The sequence below is a fragment of the Mandrillus leucophaeus genome, unplaced genomic scaffold, assembly GCF_000951045.1.
Source record: "Mandrillus leucophaeus isolate KB7577 unplaced genomic scaffold, Mleu.le_1.0 Scaffold1295, whole genome shotgun sequence".
Taxonomy (NCBI): domain Eukaryota; kingdom Metazoa; phylum Chordata; class Mammalia; order Primates; family Cercopithecidae; genus Mandrillus; species Mandrillus leucophaeus.
Window position 1 is genome coordinate 721,492 of NW_012101249.1, and position 24,741 is coordinate 746,232.

The 24,741-nt window shown below is 36.3% G+C and overlaps 1 protein-coding gene and 1 pseudogene across 1 annotated transcript in view; both read right to left on the bottom strand.

Moving 5' to 3' along the window:
* MALRD1 (MAM and LDL receptor class A domain containing 1) overlaps positions 1-13,310 on the bottom strand; it is a 694,737-nt gene extending 681,427 nt beyond the window's left edge. Inside the window, exon 1 of the mRNA XM_011972480.1 lies at positions 12,944-13,310. Coding sequence (XP_011827870.1) covers positions 12,944-13,142 — 199 coding nt within the window. The 5' untranslated portion in view covers positions 13,143-13,310. The remainder of the gene's footprint in view (positions 1-12,943) is intronic.
* LOC105533892 lies at positions 10,479-10,922 on the bottom strand (annotated as a pseudogene).
* Positions 13,311-24,741: the final 11,431 nt, after the last annotated feature.

The following is a 24,741-nucleotide window of genomic DNA, read 5'->3' on the forward strand; positions in this document are numbered from 1 at the left end:
ATCAGTTTACACACTTGAGCCACAAAATACGAGCAGACTACATTGCAAAACTGAGTAGTTTCATCCAATTCCATGGTGAAAGAAAATAGTGCAACTGAATATTCCTCCATTCACTCAGTCAGTAAACCAGTACTATCAGCCAGTCTATTAAATATTTATTGACTGTAAGTGCCAATCAGTCTTCTAGAAGTGGAAGAACTAGGTAAATTTCCTGATCAAATGGGGTTACTATTTTGCATTTTCATGAGCTCCTTAAAACACCAGAGAAACTGTCTGCAGCTCTGGAAGAATGGTATCATTTCATTCAGAAATACTTCCTTTTTTTTTTTTTATTAAAATCTCACTAAGGTACATGACCCCACCAAATTTTCCCTAATCGTTATAAGGCATCTTTTACCGGAATTGTGGTAAGAAACTCTAGAAGACGGGTCAAAATAAAATTCCAGTAAAGTTTTACTTTCTGCCTAGAAGAAAGAGTCACTGCGCAGCCAATTTTCAGAATATGCTGAGAACACTTCTTCAGTTCAATGCTTTCGTGTGTTCACAGGCTTTGGGAAGCACTGCCAGTTTTGTACATCATACCCAGAGATGAAAGAACAATCCACATAACTTATGGTTCATCTTTTCTTTTATATTTCCATTGCCCGTTATGACACAAAACAGTCTACAACTAGGAAGCAATTATAGACATCAAAATATATTAAAGAAAATGATTTATGTCACACCACTGTATACACCAGCATCTAAGTCATAAAACAATTACAAGAGTGAAAAGTTCCTAATGGTGTTATTTGACCTAAAAAGTGTTTTATGAACACTGTTTTCAAAATAACAGAAGGAATCTAATAGACATACATCCCAAAAGAAAAAAAAAAAAGACATACCCAGTTCAAGGTCTCTCTGAAGTCCATCCATGGGAGCAAGATTAAAATCAACTCTCTTGGAAGAAAAATAGCATTGAAGGAAGGAGAAAAGATAGCATAGAAATAAAAAGTATTGAATAAATAATAATAAAATAGCATTAAAGGAAGTAGAAAAGATAGCACAGAAAAAATAAAAAGCTTTAGTAGGTATGTTTATTTTAACTAAAATAAACGATAAAATTCCCAATAAAGATTCATACCATTGACATATTAGTTACAAGAAAGTACTTGTAAATTTCATTTGCTATGCCTCGTTCACTGGAAAATTTTCAGAATCTACATCAGTAAAAGTTTCAACAAGGAGTTCAGTGTGGTGGTGGTGGTGGTGTTTGACCATAAATGTAAGGATTTATTTCTGTTTTCTTAATTCTATTGTTTACATATCCAATTGTACTATAATGCAATATTTCTTTCCTTTTTTTTTTTTTATTTTCAACTTTTATTTTAAGTTCAGGGTTACATGTGCAGGATGTGTGAGTTCGTTACACAGGTAAACATGTCCCATGGTGGTTTGCTGCACAGATCATCCTATCACCTAGGTATTAAGCCCAGCATCCTTTAGCTATTCTTCCTGATGCTCTCCCTCCTGATGACCCCCACAACCTCTGACAGGCCCCAGTGTGTGTTGTTCCCCTCCCTGTGTCCATGTGATCTCATTGTTCAGGTCCCACCTATAAGTGAGAACATGCGGTATTTGGTTTTCTGTTACTGTGTTAGTTTGCTGAGAGCAGCTCCAGTTCCATCCATGTCCCTGCAAAGGACATGATCACATTCCATTTTCTGGCTGCATAGTATTCCATGATGTATCTAGACACCACATTTTCTTAATCCAATCTATCACTGATGGGCATTTAGGCTGATTCCATGTCTTCGCTGTTGCGAATAGTGCTGCTGCACATGACACAAGGCTGCTTTGACACTCTAGAATCTTCAAGGTAGATAACTTTGCTGACAAACCTTGAAATCTTAAAAATGGTGTTTTTCTTTTTTCTTCACCTTCTACTCTGTGACCTCTCTCTTGTCATTGCCTCTAGAAAAGTTAGAACCATTATAAATGAAATACAAGGAAAAATAGACTGTCCAATTTTGACTAATAATTGGTCCTCAAACAGCTAAAATGTCTGAATGACAGAGGGCATAGGCTTAACTCCATAGAATTAGAATTGGAAAACCACAACAGAAGAATGAGAAGACCCCATCCTGGGGAGGCCAGGCAAGGGTAAGGGGTCCGAGAAGAGGGTAGGAAAGATGGGCATGACTTTGCAGAGGGTAGACTGGGGGAAGGGACCGGGGAGAGAAAAAAGAACCTGATTTCCAGAAATTACATCAAAAAGGAACTGTGTTCACCTTGTGTGATGGTTAAGCAACTTCTAGGCTGGCATCAGGGAGCAGCAGGGAAACTGAGCTCAAACCTGCAGACAAGTTATTGCCTTCAAAGAAACACCAGCACAGAGGCACCACAATGAGCTCCTCTTACTGCTGTAAGGTGATGTACATAAAACAACTGCATGGGGCAGAAGGCTCAAAACCGGAAACATCGGTGGATACTAGTGGATACACACATGCACACACACACACACACACACAAACACACAAAAAGAGAGCCCAGACACTGTGCTCTAAAACAAAAGAAAAAGATTGATATCCAGATGGGCAGTTGTGATGGGGAAGGAAAAGTCCCAGGCTCTGAACATGAATAGGACTGGACAATGCATGGATTTAACCCTGCTACATAAACATGTTTCTTGCTGATATTGACTGCCTTTGCTAATATAACTTTGACATATTATTTTACTAGCAAATTCTCAATTTCCTTACTCTGTTTAAAAAATAACATCTGCAACAACAAAAAATAAATAAAACCTTTTTCATTAGTTTGAGAAAAAACATAGAAATGAGAAAGAAAGAAAAGGAATCCTGTTACATGGTATATATGCCTAATATTAGCTTGCTCTCATTACTAGAATAAGCACAATTGCTAATGGGAAGGCTGTTTATTAGATCGTTTTAAAATATAATTTTATCCTCATTATAAAAAACAGTAGATGCAGAGGCCAGCACGGTGGCTCACGCCTGTAATCCCAGTACTTTGGGAGGCCACAGTGGGCGAATCATTTGAGCAGGCGTTCAAGATCAGCCTGGCCAACACAGTGAAACCCCATCTCTACTAAGAAAAATACAAAAAAAAAAAATAGCTGGGTGTAGTGGCATGCACCTGTAGTCCCAGCTACTCGGGAGGCAGGAGAATCACTTGAACTGGGAGGCAGAGGTTGCAGGGAGCCAAGATCGTGTCACAGCACTCCAGCCTGGGCAACAGAGCAAGAATCCGTCTTAAAAAAAAAAACAAAACAAAATCCCAAAAATAATAGATGCTATTTTAGAAAAGTTGAACCCATAAAGATATACAAAAAAGAAAAGTGATGTATAAGCCCAACACACAGAGATAATTCCATCTCATATTTTATGTGCAATGCCATACTATATTTTTAAGTACAATACATATATTGATGGGTAATCATGGTTTTTCTCATAACATTATATCATGAGCATTTTATCATTTTTAAATAGCATCAAAAATTATGACAGATGGCTGCACAGATGTCCATATTATCGATGCATCATAATTTATTTAAACATGAACCTAATATCATAAAATTAAATGACTTCCCATTTCTACCATATTAAATGGTATTGTGAGGAGACTTTTTGCATGAATTCATTTTGTTTCTTAGAATAAATTTCTAAAGCAAAATTACCAGTTAGAGGGCATGAACACTTTTAAAATCCTCTTTCATATTATAAAAATACTAAACAAAGGAAGGTAGGGTTTATAATTCTCTTGCCTGCAGTAGTATCCATCTTCTTATGCCCTTCCCAACAATGAACATACTTTTTTATTTTTCACATTTATTTTATTTTAAAAATATTGGCAGCTTTTTGTTTTCAATTGTGATTTACAATTAATAGTGAAGTTGAAAACTTCATCATACGTGGTCATTTCTCTTTGTGTGTGTGTGAGTTGTTTACAAGAATTTTACCTACATTTTTACAAAAGAAAAATGCATCTTCGATTTATAGACTTGGAAAAGAATTATTGGTGTGCTATATTGCAGACATTTTTCCTCTTTCATTTTACTTGCAATGTTTTGATATAATGAAACTTTTAATTTATATATTCTAATTTATTGACTTTTAAAGTTTTTTCTTTCATGTAACACTTACAAATGTCTTTCCCATCCCAATACTTATTCAACATCAATATTCAACAAACATATTTTGAAAATCTATTACACGTCGAAGAAAAAGAAAAACTTTCCTTGACTTTTCTGATTATTAGGGGCAATAAAGACTATGGCTTCATTGTTAATATGTAACATTTTATCTTTAGAAATTTTTGTTGTGTGGAGTAGATAAGAAATGTATTTCATGAAATTGCCTTGTATTCATTTGTTTTATGTAATAAAAACAGCATGGTATGGTGGTTAGTATTGACAGTTTCAGGATCCGATAGAATTGTTTGTGAATTCCAGCAGATCCATGGAACAGCTCTGTGTCCTCTGGCATTTTATTTTAGGTAGTCTAAGCCTCATTTCCTCAAGCTGTAAAATAGGAACAATAATAAAACTACTATTCTTACTATGTTTGTGTTTGGTAAAAATTAAATGAGACACTGGATGGAGATTATTTAACAGTGCTTGGCATACAGTAAGTACTGTATACAAATCTGCTGAAATTATTATTAGCTATTTTGTTTTCCCAACTAATTTGGAAGGCCAAGTTTATTTGTTAAATATATTACGCATATGCTTAATATTTTTAACAATCACATTCTTTTCTAATTATAAACTTTCATAACGTTAGTGTAGTTTACATGATACACTATCATACCTATTAATGAAAATTCTTTCTCTTTTTCTTCTCCCTCTTACTAGCTATTTATCCCTCATTTTTCTAGATAAACTTGGAAAACACTTTATCAGGTGGCAAAGTTTATCCTTGTGAGATTTTGTACTAGAGTGTAATTAAATCGATTCCATGAAAATGGACCTATTCACACCATTGCAACATCCTATTAAGAAGCATAGTCTTGTCATGAGTCTTTTTCCTGCACATCTGTGTTTTTTTCTGATTTTCTTCAGATAGGCTCTACATATTTATTTTTAGATTTCTTGCATACCTAATTCTGTGGTACTATGAGCTGAATGTGTGTGTCCCCTCAAATTAATATTTAAAACCCTAATTCCCAATGTAATAGTATTGGAAGGTGGGGCCTTTGGGAAGTTATGAGATCATGAGGATGGTGCCTTCATGACTGGATGACTGCCCTCTCAAGAACAGCCACGGGAGATGTGATCTGTCTCTGTGCCATGTGAGGTCTCAATAAGAAGGCAGCCATCCGCAGACCAAAAAGAGGGCACCAGACACTGAATCTGCTGGCACCTTGATGGTGCCAGCAACTAATAAATATACTTAATTACCTATCAATAATTTCCTTGAATGTAAATGTACTGAATTCATCAAAAGACACAGAGTGGCTGAATAGATAAAAAGTCATTTTATGAGACCAGCATTACCTTGATAATAAAGCCAGATGGGGACACTTAAAGGATAAAAGTTGCAAGCCAATATTCCTGATGAACACAGATGCAAACGTTTTCAACAAAATATTTGCAAACTGAGTTCAACAACACATTGAAAGAATCATTCGGCATTGTCAAGTGGGATTTAGCTGAGGGCTGTAAGTATGGTTCAACATGTGCAAATTAATTAATGTGATACACCACATTAACAGAATGAAGGATAAAAACCATAGAACCATCTCAATAGATTCAGAGAAAGCATTTGAAACATTCAAAATCCTTTTATAATAAAATCTTTCAACAGATTACTTATAGAGAGAATACAATAAAAGCCATATGACCAACAGGTAGCAAACATCACACTTAACAGTGAAATGTTGAAAACTTCTTTTTCTAAGATCAGGGACAAAACAAAAATACCTATTCTCACCACCAATTTTCAGCATAGTCCTGAAAGTCCTAGCCAGAACATTTAGGCAAGAGAAAGAAATAAAAGACATTCAGATCAGAAAGAAAGAAGTAAAAGTGTATACCTGTTTGCCGATGACATAATCTTATATGTAGAAACCCAAAAGACTTAACAAAAAACTGTTAAAACTAATAAAAAAATTCAGTAACATTGAAGGATACAAAAGCAACATAAAAAAAATCAATTGTTTTTCTATATACTAATAAGAAACTATCCAAAAAATATTGAGAAAACAATCCCATTTATAATAGCAGCATATCAAGTATAATACTTAGGTAAAAATTTAATTAACAAGGTGGAAGATCTGCATACTGAAAACTATAAAACACTGAGAATTAAAGTGAAGGAAACACAAGTACCTGAAAAGGTATTCCATATTCACGGATTTAAAAAATTAATATTGTCAAAATGCCCAAAGCACTCGAAGCAGTCTACAGATTTAATGCAATCCCTATCAAAATTCCAAAGTAATTTTCACAGAAATAGAAATAGAAAAAAAAAAAAAACTTAAATTCATATGAAATCACAAAAGATTCCAAGTAGCCAAAACAATCTTGAGCAAAAAGAACAAAGCTGGAGGCATTACACTATCTAGTTTCAAAATATACTATAAAGCAACTGTAATCAAAACATAAAAATACACCAAGAAAAGCAGACACAGAGACCAACAGAACAAGCTAGAAAGCCCAGAAATAAAGCAACACTTTTTTTTTTAAACTCTAATTTTAGGTTCAAGGGTACATGTGCAAGTTTCTTACATAGGTAGATTGTGTGTCATGAGGGTTTGTGTAGATTATTTTGCTACCCAGGCAATAAGAATAGTACTCAATAGGTGGTTTTCGATCCTCACGCTCCTTTCTCCCTCCTCCCTTAAGTAGTTCCCAGTGTGTGCTGTTCCCCTATTTGTGTCCATATGTACTCCAGGTTTAGCTCCTGCTTATAAGTGAGATCATGCAGCATTTGGTTTTCTGTTTCTGTATTAAGTGTCTATCAACCCACACATTCATGGTCAATTGACTTTGGCAAAAGTGACAGTAACACACAATGGAGAAAGGACAGTCTCCTCAGTAAACGGTGTTACAAAAACTGGACATTGGATATCCATATGCAGATGAAGGAAATCGGACCCTTAAGTTACACCATGTAAAACAATCAATTTGAAATGGATTAAAGACTTAAATAGAAGACCTTAAACTATAAAACTTCTACCTGTAAAAGTAAATGTGGAGGAAAGCTCCATGACACTGGTATGGGCAATAGATTTTTGGCTACGTCCCCAAAAGCCCAGGCAACAAAAACAAAAATAGACAAATAGGACTGCATCAAACTAAATAATTTCTGCACAGCAAAGATGACAATTAACAAAGTAAAGACAAAATCCACAGAATGGTAGAAAATATTTGTAAACCACACATCTGATAATAGTTGATATTGACTATATAAGGAGCTCAAGCAACTTCATATCAAGAAAATAATATCTTGATTTAAAAGTGGGCAAAGGACCTGAGAAGTTATTACTCAAAAGAAGACATACAAATGTTCAATAGGTACATTAAAAATTTTTTCAGTATTACTCATCATTAGGAAAATGCAAATTAAAACCACAATGAGATATAATCTCGTAACTGTTAGAATGGCTTTTATGAAAAATAGATGAAAGACGACAAATGCTGGCAGAATGCAGAAATAAGGGAACTCCTGTACATTGTTGGTGGGAATGTCAATTAGTACTGTCATTATGGAAAACTACACAGAGCTTTCTCAAATATTAAAAATTAAGCTACCATATGATCCATCAATCCCAATTCTAGGTATATTTCTGAAGGAGAGAAAATCAGTTTATTGAAGGGTTATCTGCCCTCCTATGTTCATTGCAGTACTATTCACAGTAGTCAAGATGTAGAATCAATTTAAGTGTACATCAATGGATGCATAAAGAAAATGTGGTATGTACACACAACGAAACACTATCAGTCATAAAAAGAAGGAAATCCTGTCATTCGTGACAACATGAATGAACCTGGAGGACATTATGCTAAGTGAAACAAGCCAGGCACCAAAAGACAAATACCACACAATCTCACTACATGTGGAAACTAAAATCACTGAACTTAGAGAAGCAGTAAATTAAATGATGATTACCAGACACTGAGGTATAGGGGGCAATAATGGGAAGTTAATAAAAGCCACAAAGTTTCAGATAAACAGAGTAAGTTTTGAGATCCATTGCACAACAGGGTGACTACGGTCAATATTAATGTATTGTATATTTCAAAATAACTAAGAGTAAATTTCAATGTCTCATCACAAAAACAAATGATAAGTGAGGCAATGGATCTGCAATGTTTTGCAAGCAATGGATTACTTTGTTTGATTTAATCATTCACATTATACACTTACATCATCACTGTGTACCCCATAATTGTATACAATTATAACTTGTCAATTAAAAGTAATATTGATAAAAAGTAAAAATAAAAATACCAAAAGAGAACGAAGACTAGCCAACGTGAATCAGCACAGAAGCAGAGAATGTAACACTTAATAATTTTTTTAAATATGACTCAAAAGCTATTTTTAAATCATTTAAAAAATTTTTTTAAATTACACAGACCAGTATGACAACTTATATTTCCCTTGCTAAGCATGTTAATGGATCCTAAAAGAGGAATTCTCATCAACACTAGACCCAAACAGCTATTAGACCTACAAATTACTTTTTTAGTTCACTATAGATTAAGTGCTTAATATCATCTGAAAATAGAATTTATTTAATCTTGAGGACTCAGGTTTTTTTCTAATTTCTTAAAACAATACTGAGTAAAAATAAAAGGTTTATATATTCTAAAAAAGAAGTTCATGTAAAATAAGAACTTATTTTCTTTTTTAACACACAGTTTTTTTTATTATTATTATTATATTAAAGTCAGGCAATGGTCTGACAATAGAAAGACTACCTGTGGAACACTGTTATGTTAAACTTCACTTACAAGATGTTAAATCCTTAGAACTAAGGTTTTCCCCTAGAAAAAGATTAATGGAAACATCAATTGCTTTTCAGACTTGATAGTTGCTGCTTCAAAACAAACAAACAAAAAAACTTTAGTACACAATGAATTGCTTGTAATTCTGTACACATCCACATTTCATCATTTAGTGATCCTGAACAGAAAGTGGAAAGACAAAGCAATTTGCCAGGAGGTCAAGCCCGCCAATTTTGGGGATCTGCTGTCCACACCGGCTTCTTTCTTAATCCCTGCTGAGGATCTGGAGAAGCAGCAGCAGCACCAAAACCAAGGCAGGCACCAGATTCAAGGTTCTTTTTGTTCCAGTTGTCAGATTCCAAACTAGACTCCAATGGATTGCAAGGATGACCAAATAAAAGCCCTGTTTAAAACTTCTTCAATTTTTAAAAACAAAAGCAGTTACAGGAAAGTAAAACAATTCAGAGGGATCATGTGCACTTACAAGTGTCTTCATGTGGCCTTTCTCCAAGTTCAACCACCAAGGACTCTGAGAGCTGGCAGGTCTGAGTAACCCTGGTGACTATTATTTTCACCTTATCAAAACCTGAGCTAAAAACAATGCATCAGCTGATGACAGCAGAGGGTGGCACGGCTGAGGACCCAATATTCATTTCCCAGGCTGGTGGACAGTGAATAAGTATGGTTCCAAAACTAGTCAAGGGAGCTCAGAGATTCTTTCCAGCCTTACCTGATGGCTTCTGGCCAAAGCAAGGAAGTATCATGGAAGGTGTTGGGTGGTGATAGTGCAAAACGGAACTTGAGGAGGAGGGAAGAAAAAGTATCACCCCTCGATAAAGGTGGGGGAAAGAAGATATGGGGAAAGCCCTGAATTCCTCACCGAAGGCCAATCTCAGAGGGGAGCGGAGGGGTTATAACCTACACTTTGGCCAAGGGCAGGAGTAGATGAGCATGGGAACTGGATGATGGCTTGGAAGGTCATCATTTAAGACTTAAAGAAACCAGGGGTGCAGGCGAAGCACCCCACACACCCAGCTGCAGTCCCACAGGCTGTAACCTGAAACCTTCACATATACTCTAACAAGCCCCCCAGGCTAGAGGGCTATTGTTGCAGGGAGGGTGGGAGGTGGGAGGGTAAGGGGAGAAGATAGAGACCCCAGGTCATGTAATTAGCAGTAAGGTGATTGTGTGGTGTGTCTTTTCACAGTTAAGTTAGATGTGCCCCACCAGTTATGATGGGAATCAATTTAAATAGACTTTCTTGATCCCAGAAGTTCAACTACATGGACAGTGGTTACAATTGACAGGATGATTTGTTATAGCACAACTTATATATTCCAAATGGACAAAAAAAATAGTATCATTTACAGTAAGTTAAGGTAAATTTCCTTTGAATGGGAGCTTCCTTTCCAGTACTTTGAGGTCTACAAGACATATCTAGAAAATGTACCACTGTGGAAAATGAAGACTATTTAAATCGAATGGAGGAGAAATGGGAAGGGCCTGTGGTTTTTCTTTTTGATTAATTGCTCTAACACTATCCTTCAGGTGGCTCAGGGAGTTTCATATTTTCTTTAGACATCATTAGGCTCTGAAGCTCTTGCAGGACAACTTTGATGCTATATGAATTCTGCCATTTTGCTACCACTGACATGGCTCTTGGATCCACCACACTATCAGAGCTATTAACTCCATTCATATTAATTTTTGTTACAACTCTTACAAAGGAGGGGGGTGCTTCTGGGTATTTAGGTCCACATTCTATTTTAAGGCTGTATATTCAGTTTTCACAAATTGTTGTTGGAGGCCCAATTATCATCCCTGTCCATCTTATAAATGTCATCTCTTCATCATCTTCTAGACCCTAGCTAACTGCGCCATCTCCTACTCCTTTCTGGCCTTCGAGATCTTCCAACAGTCGGAAATTGAGAGGGACTTTTACTCCTAATCCTGTGGTGACTGCCATCTTGTGTCGCTGTCCAAGAACTTATTTTCAAAAATGTATTAATAGCACCAGAGGCACCAGTAATTTAACTTCAGCTATGCCAATTTTATTCAGAAACGTTGACATATTAATCTATTTCTTTAAAGGTCACACAAGTTGGATGTTAAAGGGGACATTGTTTTTTTCTTAAATGTGGCTACTGCAAATCCTTATAAAGCTAGTTTAAAAAAAATCTAATCTATAAGTTTAGCATCACAAGTTTCCATGAGTGAAACTGCTTGGCCATTGTTATTTCTTCACAGTAGTTTTCTTCTAGTGTGATATACAAAAGAAATTCATGCTTTAATGTAATTCTCAATTTTTATCTGCAGATTCTCACCCACATTTTAAATAAAATGCCAGAGAGGAAACTTCCCAGAAATGAAAATGAAAAGAATGCCAAAAGGTGACCTCTCCATGTAACATTTAATATGAAATCTGTTTATTCGACAGATCTATGCCTTCACTTCCTTCCAAGGCTGAAAGTTATTAGAATTTTAGAATCTTTCATGCAGCCAAGACCTTTCCTACTCAGCGGCTTTCCATTTCTTCACGTTAACCTTTTCTCTGAAGCAGGACCATGCATGTTATCACAGCCAGGGTACTGAAGGAAGCTTCATAGAGATTAATAATGGAAGGGACTTGGCACTGCTTGTCCAACCAGCCAAGTCATTCCTGTTTACTGCTTGCTCATCAAGGAACAGTAAGGGTTCTTCCAGACAGTCCAGAGCAAGGGGCAACAAGCCCACAGTTAGCGTCTCTGGGGAAATTGGACAAATACAAATGAATCTTTGCCCTTGGCTGCACTTGGTATTGAATGGTTACTGAGTAGTAACAGTATGACAGCTATCCCAAACTAAGAGAAAAATATTATTAGCCTGTTTCATTCTATAGAGAAAAAAGTTTTTCAGTAATCACTCTTCTGTTTTAACGTAATAGCAACTGAATATATAAATGGAAGGCAAACAGTGGCAAAATCAAATATGTAGAACCTTATTTTAGCAGAAGAGAATGAATTCTGTAAACAGAATTGATATTTTATCTGAATAAAAAAAAGAAGATATATGTTTGCATTAAGTGACCTACAATAATGGAATTCGTGCCTCTGGATAATTAATTGCACCAATACCTACTATGAACCAGCAATGAGCCCCTGGTAATTTTATGCAAATGTGGTTTATGAAGGGTGAATGTGTGTAAGAACGACACTAGTCTCCATTACTGAAAGATGGTGTACCCTCAAGATTGTATACTGCAATAGAAATGACAGGAACATACGTGTCATTACCCATGTCTTCCCTTGGTAAGCTTCTTCCTGTTTATTAGCGTTCTCCCAGTATGTCATGGGGCATTTTCCCACCTGTGAGAGTTGCTTTATCTCATCTCATGATCTCTTACAATAAAATAAAGGTTCAAAATCACATGAGATTTGGGTCCTGGATGACTCGTCCAGGACGTAAATCTAGGTCTTGTATTCTCCAAAGGTTGTGTCCTTCTACTACTCTGAAATCAAAGGACAAAAGCCAGAGTTGTACCCCACATGCAATTGGTACAAACTCACTTGGTAGCAGTGTTCTGTAAATGAAAATAAAATCTACCCATCCAATCTAAAATTCATTTCAAATATTTCCACATTAAATTCACACTTAAGCTGTTGATTTCCATCATAGCATTTTACAGCTGCATTAATGAGTTCTTTTAAATTTTGTTTCACTCACATAATATCAAAAGCTACATTTTGTCTTGCATTCCTTCTTCATAATCAGTAAAAATTGACTGAAAAATACATTCCATCAGATGAAAATCTTCATGATTTGATAGTTTTTATATACGGACTCATCTCTTTAGTAAACAATATATCTTAGTTTCTGATCTACACTAAAGTTATATAAAATAAAATCCATACAGAGCCAGGTATCTAGCCAAATCTCCCAGACTGTTCAGAGGCCCTGGTTTCAGGATGGACAGGGAATTGAAACTGGAGAAAGGAGAATGTCACTTACAGTGCCGTTCATCACTGTTGTCCCCACACTGATCTGTGAAGTCACAAATGCTGTCAGGAGGCAAGGAGACTCCATTGTCACACTGAAAGCTTTCTGTTCCTTGCTGACCCAGTATAGAACTGAAAACACAGGCAATCCATAGGAAACAAAAAGTCTCACTCATTGGGAATGCCAACCTTCTGTCCAGGAAGAACAGCATTACTTGGTATTGTCTATTAGAGATTAGGCAGTTGTAATAAGCAAGCCCATCATTGGAAATATTCTTTTTTTTTTCTCTATTCTTCCTTTCCTAGGTTTGCTTCTTATAACTGGGTACTATTGGTAACTATCTGCAACTCTAACAAATTACTCCCCAGGCAGTTAATTTACTCTTTCAGAGGAGTGACTTTAGAAAATATTTAACTTGAGTAATTGCACCGGTTCTGTATCTAGCTAACCATAGATTATTATTGCCCCCTGTATGCCATATTTACACAATTTAAGCCTTTATGGTCATGCTATCTCCTGAAAGACATTTGTAAAAAATAAAGGCCAGGCAAATAAATAGTAGGGGAGAGGGAACCACAATAAAGCTATAAATTACATTAAAATGGTCTGTCTTAATTCCCATACTCAATCACATTCATGTAATTTAGAACATTACTGAGGACACTAAGACATATTCAAAATTTCAGGCCCAATTATTAGAATTGCTCTATGAAAATAAAATGCCTATCCATTATTATCAAATAGAAAACTCACCTTGCTTGCTTTTGTTTTGTTTTGTTTTGTTTTGTTTGTTTGTGTATAGCCCACGGGTGCTAGTAAGTGCTTCTTGAGATAAATTAAGAACCACAGATTTTTAAAAGTTGAGAGGACATTGGATGTTATTATTTTATAAATCATATAACTTCAACCCAAGGAAGTTATGAGATATATGTGAGAAAATACAATAAGTTGGTGTAAGAAACGAGAGCTCAAATATCCTACTGCTAAAAACAGTGTTCCTTCTTCTATAGCACAAGAATTCACCTGTCAATTCATCAAAATTTACTTTTACAAGTGAAACACATGATTTCAGGATGCATATTCAGAATGAACGATATATTGAAGTTGAGATCACACAGACATATTAATTACATAATCTTATGAATGTGAATATTATAGAAATTATGTGATGTTGAATGTTCTATACATTGCTTTATATTTGATTTCTTAAGGGGATGTTAAAGTTCTTTTTCAACTATTTTATTTTAATTTCTGCAGTGTAACCACAAGAGGCAAAAATAACTGGAGAATGTAGAGTGGAAAGGACCAGAGACCAGGGACAGAAAAGTTTTTAAATGTTCTAAAAATTACGCGTATTGTAGGGGGGGGAATATATATATATAGTGGACATTCTGGATTCTGGGGGGTAGGGGGACAGGAATTCACAATTCTGCCTTACCTCTGAGCATTCCAAATAATCTAACATTTTGTTGCACTGTGCTTCAGCCCTGCTTCAGACATTTATTCTTCTTACCTCTCTGTTTTGCAAATAAATACTAATAAATCCTTCATCTACCTCTTTTTCTTTCCTTGTCCCTTAAATATTGACTATCTTTATGGTTCCATTTTAAGTTCTCCTTTCTCCTAAGATTACAGTAATACTTTTTTTCTAGGCTCTCTCTTCACTCTCATGATTTCAAGTAAGATATCTTTATTTTTGTTTCCTCAGTCTCTGTCTGCAATCCTGATATGCACTTCTTCCTGAGTACACGCATACACATACGTGCATGCGCGCGCGCACGCGCACACACACACACACCCCTAATTAACACATCTACTTTAACAGAAAACTAAACTCATCTTCCTTTCACCCACCAGCCAACCAGCTCTTACTCCCATGTTCCATATTTCAATGAATGGTACCTTCCTCTGTCCAGTTACCCAAGTAAGGAACCTCTATATTGTTCCTGGACTACTCTCACCTATCCTATCCGTCTGGTATTTTCTGTGTTTCCATTGAAGACTCTACCCATTCTCATCTCAGCACGTTTCTAGTACTCACAACTCGTTTCCTGGTCTTTGGGTAGGGTGACCATTCCGAAGCACAAATCCACTCCTACGTATTTCCCTCTGAAATCAGTAGAACTGTCATACTCTGAATGTAGCTTACAAACAGAGCGTACTTTGCAAGGCTCAATGTTTCCCTATCCTGTCAGCCACAGCCTTACTGAGCGACTGTGCTGGCAGTTTTCTAAACATGCCATCTCTCAACTCCAGATCTGAGATCCCTTCCCCACCCCAATCACCAGGTTAATTATTATTCTTTATTTTTCATCTTAGGAGACTTTCTCTAAGGTATCTTGGCTGATTTACCCAGGCTGAGTTACATTTCATTCCTAGGTCCTCTCACAGCCTTCAATACTCAGTCTTAGCACCTGAAAGTCCAGTATAGTCATTGTCTCCTCATGTGATTCCTTACCTATCCTATGAGAATGCAGTAGACTATGCATTAGATCTCTAGACTTGTTCATTCTACATACATGCTACATTGCATCCTACGAGCTACATTTCCCCATTTTCTTCCTCCGATCCTGATAAACACTGATTTGTTTTCTACATCTGTATATTTGAATTCTTTAGACTCCACATATAAATTAGATTATGCAATATTTTCTCTCTGTGTGTCTGGCTTATTTCACTTAGCATTGTGTCCTCCAGCCAGGCTCATTTACATTGTGGCAAATGCCAAGATCTTGTTCTTTTCAAGGGCCAAATAATATTTCATTACATATATCTACAATTTCTTTACCCGTTCATCTGTCAATGGACACTTAGGTTGTTTCCATATCTTGGCTTGCAAGCAAGTGTAAAGATCTACATGTAATCCTAGCACTTTGGAAGGCCGAGGCGGGTGGATCACGAGCTCAGGAGTTCAAGACCAGCCTGACCAACACGGTGAAACCCCATCTCTACTAAAAATACAAAATTAGCCAGACATGGTGGTGTGCACCTATAATTCCAGCTACTCAGAAGGCTAAGGCAGGAGAATCACTTGAACCTGGGAGGTGGAGGTTACAGTGAGCAGAGATCATGCCACTGCACTCCAGCCTTGTGACACAGCGAGACTCCATCTCAAAAAAAAAAAAAAAAAAAGAAAAAAGAAAGAAAGGAAGAAAAGAAAAAAAAAAATCTAACGTACAACATGAGTACTATAGGCAATACAATTATACTGTATATGGGGTTCATGCTGAATGAGAAGATTTTAACTGATCTTTCCATACACATACACACAAATGGGTAACTGTGAGATGCTAAATATGTCTATTTGTCTCACTATAGTAACCTTCTTATGTTCTATATGTATTCCATAACATCATATTGTGCATCTTAACTACATGCAGTAAAAGTTTATAAGATGGCAAAATATTACAATAAATATATCTGACATTGAAAAAATCAGATATTTGCTTGCTTTTTTCCCTTAAATATACGATTGTTAAACTATCAAATTTCTTCTGTTTCAGTGTGCTAAAAAAATTTTTTAAAAAAGATGCAGCAGGATTTTGACTTTTTCACTATTGAATCCCCAGGCATCAGCATAGCAGCACAGTATCCTGGCAGATAGCAGTTGCTCAAACAATTCAATTCAATTGTTAATTAAATGAAATTAATGAAGGATTACCATCATATCAACTTTGCTAGGCACATGTAAATAATGCAATAAAGATGTGAAAATTTTAAATGCCACCAGATGAAAGATACACAATTCTTAGGTTCAGTGTTGCTTTTCCATGTCTAAGACTTTTTAAAGACACTTTAGGTTTTGAAACTGCAATTTTGTATTACAGTGGCAATACACTTCATCATCCCTCAACACTAAACTCAGCCATTATATCGAGACAAAAGTCATGTCAAGTTTTTCTCTTTAAGAAAGAAAGGAAATTAGGGAGGAAGAAAGAGAGAGAAAAGGAAAGAAATAAAAAAGAGGGAAGAAGAGAGAAAAGAAACAAAAGAATGTAAGGAAGCATGTGAAGATATAGAAACATTTCAATTTTACATCCTTATTCTAAATTCAGGTCTCGTAACATTTTTCATTTGGAAAAAAAAAATCACGTATTTTGTTGCTGTCATAGCTGTTTATTGCCTAGTATCAGCCAGTAAACTGCTTTATTAACTGTTACTATCTACTAAAAATAACATTTCTCTATGGTGTTTCAAGTGTCATTCATCATTTAGACAAGAAATGAACTGGAATGTGGCACCCAAAGTAACTCAGTATCATCCAGTAGTATAATATTTTATAAGACAAATTTATATTTTGTTTCCAAAAGAAAATTATTTTCCACTGATAAATCTTTATCACTTTTTCTCTAAATGTACCAGAAGGGGCAAGGAATAAAAGAATACTGAGAGCACCTAGGGTTGCTTTGATCTAGTTTATTGAGGAAAGGGAAAAAGTCTGATTCAATACTAGCGCCCTAACACTGTGCTGGATGCTTCATAAACATTGCCATTATGTCTGATGTTTCCTCCTTTATTGTTCCCTTCTTTTACTTTAAAAACTAATATTCAGGCTAGATGTGGTGGCTCATGCCTGTAATTCCAGCACTTTAGGAGCTGAGGCAGGTGGATCACTTGAGTTCAGGAGTTCAAGACCAGTCTGGCCAACATGACAAAACTCCGTCTCTACTACAAATACAAAAAAGAGCCAGGTGAGGTGGCGCACACCCGTAATAATCCCAGCTACTTGGGAGGCTGTGGCAGGAGAATAGCTTGAACCTGGAAGGCAGAAGTTGCAGCGAGCCAAGATTGCGACACTTAACTCCAGCCTGGAATACAGAGCAAAATGAGCATCCATTTTATGCTAGATACTGGAGATAGGTAAAAGGAAGACAGAAGAGATACAATGAATAATAAAGCCATGTCCCTGACATTAAAAATTTTCAAACATAGGGAAGGATGTATAAAGGCACTTGCAAAATATATACACACATTACTTTTAGTTTTGGCAAAAATGGTTGACTACATTTTCTATTTTTAAAAAACCCAACTCTCTAACCACAAGAAAAGCTATATGTTGGATGGAATGGACTATAAAACACTCTTAAACGTATAATCAAGTGCTGAGCTTGCAAAATGTAAAGCCAATTTCCAAAGTGGAAAAGGAGATTGGAGGATATAGAGGTGACACAAAAGAGAGTTTATTACTAAAACATCATGTTCAAGAATATTTTAAAGAAAATTCCAGGATTAATGTAAAATAAGCATTGAATAAAGGTTTGAGATGCAAGAAGAAATGATGACAAAGTCTAAAGACACATTTGCAGATAAAAGACCCCTAAATCGTAAAAGATGAACTGGGAACTGTGATAAAAGGACTTGACCCTGCATAAATGGAGAATTAGAACGAGTATCTTTGCATAAAGCCAGAGGAAGAATTTGCTAGGAAAAAATTCCTGGCACCTTCAACAAGGCACTTCAGGACTCCTATAAATTATGATAATCTAAATAAGAGCTTAAGTGAAAAATTAACCAGCATACAGGAAGGAAGCCTCTATGACTTACAGCCAAAACAATCAAACGAGCAGAGGCCGAAGTAGACACTGAAAGTTGTCCACTGGCATTGTGAGACAGAGAAGATAAAATAACTATCAAATATTCTAAAAGATTAAATTTTTTAAATTATGCACAATGAACAATAAACTAACAAAATAACCAACAGTGATTTTGTTAAAGAATAATTAAAAATATAGCTATAGAAAAGAAAAATAACAAAGAAAAATAGAAGTGAGTACAGAAAAAATAGACGTGAATACAGCATTTAATGAATTGCAAGGTAGGTAAAACTAAATTACATGAAATGCAACACAGATGTATAGAAAATATGGAACATATATAGTTTAAGAAACCTGGGACATAGGCCTGTCATGGTGCCTCATGCCAATAATCCCAACACTTTGGGAGGCCAGGGCAGGTGGATCACCTGAGGTCAGGAGTTTGAGATCAGCCTGGCCAACATGGTGAACTCCATCTGTACTAAAAAATACAAAAAATTAGTTGGCCATGGTGGCAGATGCCTTATGATAATCTAAATAAGAGCTCAAATGAAAAATTAACTGGCATACAGGAAGGAAGCCTCTATGACTCAGAGCAGATCCCAGCTACTTGGGGGCTGAGGTAGGAGAATCGCTTGAACCCAGGAGGCGGAGGATGCAGTGAGCCAAGATCTCACCATTGCACTCCACCCTGGGCAACAAGAGTGAAGTTCCATCTCAAAAAAAAAAAAAAGAAAGAAAGAAACCTGGAACATAGAATGACAGGTCTAACATATGACTATATGACTACATAAAGTTGGCAGGGGAGATAAAGGAGAAAATAGGGAGAAGCAATATATATTAATTATACATATAAATATATATTATTATATTAATTGTAGATAAATTATATAAACATTAATATATTATTGATTGATGTATATTAATAATATATGACTTATATGAACAATATATATGTGAACATATAATTTGAATGTATTATTAATAAATACTATATATTTATTAATATACATTAATGGAATTAGTGAAAATATAAATTTTCCAGAAATTAAGAAAACATGCACTCTAAGAATCAGAGTGCAGAATAAATTTAAAACATATTCAGCTGGATACTTTGTAGTCAAACAGAAAATTACCAAGAAAATAAAAATTCTTAAAATCAATTAGGGAGACAAAACATATTACCTACAAATAAATATTATTTAGACCAGCAATTAACTTCTCAACCAGAACAATGCAAGCAAGCAGATGGTGGAATCATGTTTTCATAGTGATGATAAAAAAATTACACTTGGACACTTGTAGTAGCAAACTAAGTGTTTACTCAGAATAGGGAACAAAGTAAAGAAATTTGGAGACAATTGAAAACTGAGAATGTTATTCACAATACCAAAGACATGGAATCAACGGAAATGCCCATCAATGATAGACTGGATAAAGGAAATGTGGTGCATATACACCACGGAATCCTATGCAGCCATAAAAAGGAATAAGATCATGTCCTTTGCAGGACCTAAGTGGATCTAGAAGTCATTATCCTCAGCAAACTAGCACGGGAACACAAAACCAAACACTGCATGTTCTCACGTATAAGTGAGAGCTGAACAATGAAAACACACGGACACAGGGAAGGGAAAAACATACACTGGGGCCTGCTGGAGGGGATGGGGGAGGGAAAGCATCAGCATAAATAACTAATGCAAATGGGGTTTAATACCTAGCTGATGGGTTGACAGGTGCAGCAAACCACCATGGCACACGTTTACTTATGTAACAAACCTGCATGTCCTGCACATGTACCCCAGAACTTAAAACAAATAAAATTAAATAAATTAAATTTTTTAAAAATCTGAGTGTTTATTCCCAATAGCTCCTAACTAATGAATATGTTTTAAATTCTGCATCAAACAAGAATGCATGCGAATAACATACTAGTTTCTAAAACTAGTTTCAAAATATCCCAAAGACCTAGTATTACACAGATGACAAGTCTCTGATAGCCATGACATTCAGTGCAAAACCAGAAAATAAAATAGAAATTTAAAAAAATGTAAAAGTGAAAAATTTAGAAAGCAAAAAAATATGTGAGTGATAAGGCATTTTGTACAGATGTCCTGGGAGTGTGAGCTATCTGCTTTTGGAATTTATTGGAGACTTCGTGGCCTGTTCAAGTCTGGTATATACTGTTTTACCGAACCTTGTATAACTCCATTGATGATAGAGTGCTGCTTGGCACACTCAAATTTATAGCTTGGTGTATCTTATTACATTCCATTTATTTTGAGCAGCTCAAGTTGCAAGATCATTAGTGCCTCACGGTGAGGAGTTTAGTCTCTATCTGAACCCAATAGCTATTTCTCAAGAGAACAACTATTTGCTGGCCTTGCTCCAAAACTTGAATGGGTCTTGGAAAATAATGGAGGATTATTGAAAGCATAATCAGATTGTGACTCTGAAAACAGCTGCTCTTCCAATCATAGTTTCTTTACTGAATATATTGGCAAAGCCCCCGTACAGCTATCAATATGGAAGATGTATTGACTCATTTATTCCAATAAGCAGAGAACTCTAGACATATTTTTTCAGTCAAGAAGACATCAATATATCTTCACTATCTTAATTCAGAGCGCTAGCAGCTCACCTCCTCTGAGTCACATGTAGTTTGCAGTTCTTTCAGCGCCTCACCTGTGGGAGAGGGCATCTGCTCTTCCTCTATAGACATGGAATTTTTATAACAGCTTCTAGTAAACATGGATTAGCAGGTTCTCTAAAGACCTAAGCATGGATTAGCAGGTTCTCTAAATTGGTGGAAGCCATACATAAGAGGGATATAGAAACCTTGTGGATATATAGGGTTCTGACACTTTCATGAATTTACTGGGAATGAAGATAACTCTCAAAGTAAGATGATTTGTTGCATCTCATACTACTGGGAACGTCAGCAGCATATGCCGGACTTCTGCTTCCCCAACTGTTCAACTGTGGCTTGATGCTAACCCTTCCCAAACCTTCTCTGACCCCTCTCTAGTTGTCAGGAGCTTTCAGTTTTAGGGGGTTATTTATTTATTTATTTATTTTTATTTTTATTTTTATGTTTTATTTTTTACTTTTTTTATTTTTTTTGAGATGGAGTCTCGCTCTCTCGCCTTGGCTGGAGTGGAGTGGCACAATCTCAGTTCACTTCAACCTCTGCCTCCCAGGTTCAAGTGATTCTACTGCCTCAGCCTCCCAAGAGACTGGGACTACAGGTGTGTGCCACCACCCCTGGCTAATTTTTGTACTTTTAGTAGAGACAGCTTTTCACCATATTGGCCAGGCTGGTCTCAAATTCCTGACCTTGTGATCTGCCCACCTCTGCCTCCCTATATTTTTTTTTAATTCACTCCATCCCTATATTGATTAATCAAAATGTTAACAATGGAATGGCCTAGGAATGACCCAGTTCTTCTTCACTGGGCACTAAACTGTGATGAATCAGGCCAGTATATTAATAAATCAGTGCCTCGCTTGGCATGCCAGCCCCATGTGCTCTGTCACTGGCTATCCCATACAGGGGTGGGTCTGGTGTGAGGATTCCTCTGTGGCCCTCTGTTGAGCTGTCTCAAGAGACAAATCCTTCTCTAGTCAAAAGCATGGCCTTTGTGAGAGCAGAGGCTATCGTCAAGACAAAAGGGGTCAGAATACCCTTTATTTTTGACTCCAAGTTCACCTTTCAACTTATCCCTTTTTTATCCATTTAATTATTTAGGTCACTGGAAAGAAAAAATTTGAGGGGCTTATGAAGCTAAACACCTTCTTTTAAAAACAGGGCAAATATCTTCAGAAATACCCATAAAAAATTTGAATATTGAATTAGCACTGAGTTACCACTGACATAAAGCAAAAGGAAGTTGCATTGGGCCAATATCACAATAATTACTATGAAACTGCCCAGGAGTCACTAATCGAAGCATTTTAATATTGTGGATGCTGCATGCATTGCCTTCTATATCTTCTTCTAAGTTATCTGCCTGAACAACTCCCGTTCATCCCTCAAGACGCAACCATCATAACATCCTCAGAAAACCATTCCTGACTTCTGCTACCTCCACGTTGTCTGTTTGTTTCCATAACACCCCGCTTACCTTTCTGCTATAGACTGCATCTTGATGGTTGGCTTCAATGTCCAGTGCCTACCTCAAAACTGTGACCTCTTTAGAGCTTTATTTATTGTATTTTTTATAATTTCCAATCTTATTTTAGGCTTGGGAGTTCATGTGTAGATTTGTTACATGGGTGTATTGCATGACAGTGAGGTTTGGGGTGCGAATGATTTCATCACCCAGGCAATGGGCATAATACCTAATAGTTTTCCAGCCCTGCCCCCTCCCTCCCTCCTATGGTAGTCCCCACCATCTTTATGTCCATGAATACCCAATGTTTAGCTCCCACGAATAAGTGAGAACATGCAGTATTTGATTTTCTGTTTCTGCCTTAATTTGCTTAGGGATAATGGCCTCCAGCTGCATCCATATTGTTACAAAGGACATGAATTCCTTCTTTTTAATGGCTGCATACTATTCCATAGTGTATATGTACATTTTCTTTAACCAGTCTGCTGTTGATGAGCACATAGGGTGATTCCCTGTCTTTGCTCTTGTCAATAGTGTTGTGAGGAATCTACAAGGATTTTACATTATGTTTTATCTTTTTATCTCCACTGCTAAGTATATATTATTCACCACATATTGGTGCCCAATAAATATTCATTGAAGGTACACGCAAATGAATACATGTTATATTATAAAAATGATTGCCTCTAATTCTCAGTGGAGTTCTTTATTTGTTTATGTGAGTACCTCTCTAGTGCACATTTCTCCTTTCGGCAATAACACATGATGTTCTTTGAGAAACCACCCAAACTCGTTTTAAGCCCCTACGTGGTTTCACAGGAGTTGGAGGTGTTAGCACAAGTCTTAGTCAAGAGCAGTCAGGTCTGTGCATCTTCCTGGCCATAGTGATTGGTTCAGACATAAGCATGTGACCCAAGGGAGGCGAAGGAGGAACAGTCCCCAGGTGTCAGAAACTGTCATGGAAGAGGTGCTCTCCCCTGCTGACCTGGCTAAACTAAGACAATGTGGCCACATCGTCCAACAGCCCTCTTTAGCACCATTTGGGAAGGCTCTCTCTGAGAGTGAGGCAAACACATATGCTAGCTGAGTCAAGACATGAAGATGAATAAATTCCTATTGACCCTGCATAAGCCTCTACATACAGCTATGCCTAAAGCTGAATTATACCTGAGATTCTTCAATAACACAAGATGATTTTGTGACCTGATTGAGTGCCTCTTCCTGTCAACCAAAAATGTCTGAACTAATACATATGGTTTATTTCATTTTATTATATTTAATGTTTATTTTGAATTTAAAAAATAAAATATTAATTTTGAACTTAAGGGGGAAAAGGCATATTTTAACACAGATCTTTTCTAACATCTATTCAACTTGTTTTAAGAAAGTTTTATTCTATAATTATTAAATTTAAAGACATATTTTCTAAAAATTATAATCAAACCACCAACTACCTCATGATTTTTAATACAAAGCTACTTAAAAGAACGTTCTGTGTAAGATAAATTTTCAGCAAGTTATAATGAGAATTCTGACAGCAGCCTTATGGTATTGTTGGAAAGTCATAGGAAATCCTAGTCTCATTGTTGGAAATAAAATGTCTGTGTTGGAATTTAAAAGTGGCTCTTGAGCAGAATAAGATGGTAGGGAACCTAAGAAATATAACAAATGCAAGAAGGAAGAAATAGGTTCTTCTCCATTTAGGGTGTGCATTCTATGTAATAGTTGTTCTCATTGTGAACAGGGTCGGGGCAAGGATGGGTGGGGATCACACAATTGAGGCTGAGCAACCAGCCAGTGCTCATCAATCCACAGATCATAAAAGAGGAGAAATTAGCATACATGATATTCAAATGTAAGCATTGGGATCTCATGCCAAAACAGCAAGGAAGCTTAAATGAAAGGCATCCCACAGTTCTCACAATCTAAGTGAGACTACACACCCGTATAACTGCTGGGATGCGACAAGGATGGGAAACAGGAGAAAGCAGCCACCTACAAGATTACTTTATCTGAGTTTACCTCATTTATTTAATTCTGTATCTAATTATGAATGGCACACAGGGAAAGAACACTCTCTGATTTAGTATGACAGATATTCCCAGGTAAAACTCTATACCAAAGAAAGTTGGCGGTTTAGGAAATCTTTAACCTTGGCAATGAC